Source organism: Dipodomys ordii, unplaced genomic scaffold (assembly GCF_000151885.1).
Source record: "Dipodomys ordii isolate 6190 unplaced genomic scaffold, Dord_2.0 Scaffold3286, whole genome shotgun sequence".
Lineage (NCBI taxonomy): Eukaryota > Metazoa > Chordata > Mammalia > Rodentia > Heteromyidae > Dipodomys > Dipodomys ordii.
The window spans coordinates 15,698-18,640 of NW_012270501.1; the positions used below are offsets into that span (position 1 = coordinate 15,698).

The 2,943-nt window shown below is 38.1% G+C and overlaps 1 protein-coding gene across 1 annotated transcript in view; it reads right to left on the reverse strand.

The window, feature by feature from the left end:
- The window catches only part of LOC106002108 (LIM domain only protein 7-like), a gene marked incomplete at both ends in the record, with an annotated part of 16,969 nt that extends 14,254 nt beyond the window's left edge, over positions 1–2,715 (reverse strand). Inside the window, one exon of the mRNA XM_013037032.1 lies at positions 2,602–2,715. Coding sequence (XP_012892486.1) covers positions 2,602–2,715 — 114 coding nt within the window. The remainder of the gene's footprint in view (positions 1–2,601) is intronic.
- Between the last annotated feature and the right edge of the window lie 228 nt (positions 2,716–2,943).

A 2,943-nucleotide genomic window follows, 5' to 3' on the forward strand; every position in this document is an offset into this window, starting at 1 on the left:
GTGTGTGTGTGTGTGTGTGTGTGTGTGTGTGTGTGTGTAAAAAAAGAAAATACACACACAAGGCACACAAGGTGTGTGTGTGTGTGTGTGTGTGTGTGTGTTTGTGTGTGTGTGTGTGTGTGTGTGTGTGTGTGTGTGTGTGTGTGGCCAGTAATGGAGCTTGAGCTTTCACTTGGATCTTTTGCTTAAGGCTAGTTCTCTGGCCCTTGAAGCACTCCTCTTCAAAAACCAAGTATTTTTTTAATCCATAGTTCAGATTGGCTATAGACATTACCTACTTAAAGTAGGAAAGTATGTTAAGCATGAAGATTTTCATTTTAATAAGATTGAAACCAAATCAATAATATATTCACACATGTCTCCCATACAAATCCCTACTTAGCAATAATAGAATAACAGAATCACAAGAGATAGGTTTATTTGTTGGGTGGGTGGGAGGTGAGGAGAGCTTAATCATTCATTTTTTCTTTTTTTTTCCTCCTGGTCCTGGGGCTTGAACTCTGGGCCTGGGCATTGTCCCTGATATTCCTTTGCTCAAAGCTAGCATGGCTTTTTCTGAGTAGTTAGTTGGAAATGAGAATCTCACAAACTTTACTATCCCGAGGAGGCTTTAAACTTCAATCCTTGAAACTCAGCCTTCTGTATAGCTAGGATTTCAGGCATAAGCTACCAGTTACCCAGCCCAAAGGTTCTTTTTGCACACTGACCTTGATTCAGGGGACAGTCATGGCCTTTATAAGGTCATTCCTAACACAAACTTTTGTATTGAGATTATTCAGCCTGACTCACAGTTATAAAATGACTCAAAGGCCATAAAGAGAACAAGTCCATGGGACAAAGCCCTACATCATTTTTCCCTAAATGGTTTCCTAGCTGACACCACCGTAAAGCAAGGTTCTCCTGGGCCCTGAGTTCACCCTCCTTCGGGACAGGGTCAGCAAACTCTGACGACTGTGTTCTGTGAGGTTCAGTCACTCACTCATAGTGAGTGTTCGCTCAACTTCTAGGTCAGAATGCATGTACTGTACTATCTTCTCTCCACCAAGACAAGACTGATACAAAGAATCTATTACAGTGCTGTCAATTCTTTAATTCAACAAAAGGAAGCTTTTTAGACTCTACAATCTCATCTCACTACCATATATCTGTCTAGGATCAGACAAAATGATTTTTTAAAAACTTTTAAAGAGAAGGATAGATGTACGGCAGGGGTTATATTCATCATGACCTGAAATTTCTAAGATCCAACTGCAGTTATCATTTACATCCTTACAGTGTGTCAGAAATGAATACTGAACATCCTGTTGGCATTTAATCTTCAGAAAAAATCCCCAAAGATAGGCATGGTGGACCCAGTCTGTAATCCCAGCATTCAGGAAACCAAGGCAAGAAAATATCAAGCTTAGAGCAAGCCTGGGCTCCCTAGCAAGACCCTAAAAATATTAATTAACTAATTAATTAATTAAAATAGCAACCACTGTTAATTATATGTTGTTTTGTCATTCTAAATATGTAAGTCCGCGTGTTCTTCTGAGCCTTGTAAATTAGCCCTGGGGAATAAATATCCCCCACAGAGAAATTGGCTTTCACATAGGGTTTCACATGTGAAGATCTGTAAGAACTATGATCAGTCTGGAACATAGCTCCTCCCACATAGTCTGTAAGCATTCAAAAGGCTGTTATTTTGATTCCAGGATTTGAAGGAATCAAAATGTATATGGAAACAAGGAGTCTAACATTATCATGGTGCACTTAGCATTCACTACTCTTGAGGAAACAAAATCAGTATCAAGACATGACTCATGACAAGAACATATTAATATGAGGAAACTGAGTAACTTTCATAAATTTGAATAGGCCCCAGAACTGCCTTTTAATTGCTGGTCGAGTTCATAATGAGTAGAAACAGTTAAGTTATATGGTATGTAATTTCAAGAAGGAAATTAATGTATCATCAAATTACCTAAAACTAAGGAATAAATATCATCATGCGTAATGACTCTTGCCTATAATCCCAGCTACATACTTGGGAAGCAAAGACTGGGAGGATCCTGGTGCAATGCTAGCCCAGGAAAATAGTTGGTAAGAACCAACCTCATCCAACAATCACGTTGTGGGGAGCACATTTGTGGGAGCATAGAGGTAGGAAAACTGAAGTTCAAGGCTAGTCCTGGCACAAAGCAGGAGGCCCAATCTAAAAAATAACTAAAGCAAAAATGGCTAGGGTGTGGTTCAAATGGTAAAGGACAAGCCTAGCAAATGTGAGGCCCATATTAAAACTTCAGTCCTACCTCCCCCCAAAAAAGAAAAAAAAGGTAGAAGAGGGAGGAGGGGGAGGAGGAGGAGGAAGAAGAAGAGCAGGAGGGGGAGGAAGAGGAGGAAGAGTTGCTATCCATGAAAAAGTGCTCTGGAACAGACTAACTCATTTATTAATTGTAACATCTAAAGCCAGCAAAAAAGTAACAATCCTGCCTACCCAGTCCAATGCAAAAAAGATAGTCAAAACCGCCATATTCATTCCAGATGGAAAGAAAGAAGAGAAGACAATGAGAAATTAATATTAGTTACAGTAGTCACCTTATACAAGTGTAATTTCCTTACCTTAGTCAGAGCTTGTCCTAAAAGATTCTCAAATGCTTTCAAATTAAGATAGGGACCATGATAGCAGGGATTACTTTGTGCTTTTCTTCCCAGCCAGTACAAGGTTATCAAAACCTTAAAAAGAAAAAAAAATAGCATAAACAACATCAGTTGGTTTAGTAACTAATTCCAGCTTCAAATGCAGGTGATATATATATATATATATATATATATATATATATATATATACATACACACACACACATATATATATATATATATGATAACTCATATACTACTTTATGATTGAAAGGCAGTCTTTTATATTTACTAAAGAACAGTTAGAAATCTTAATCATTCTTA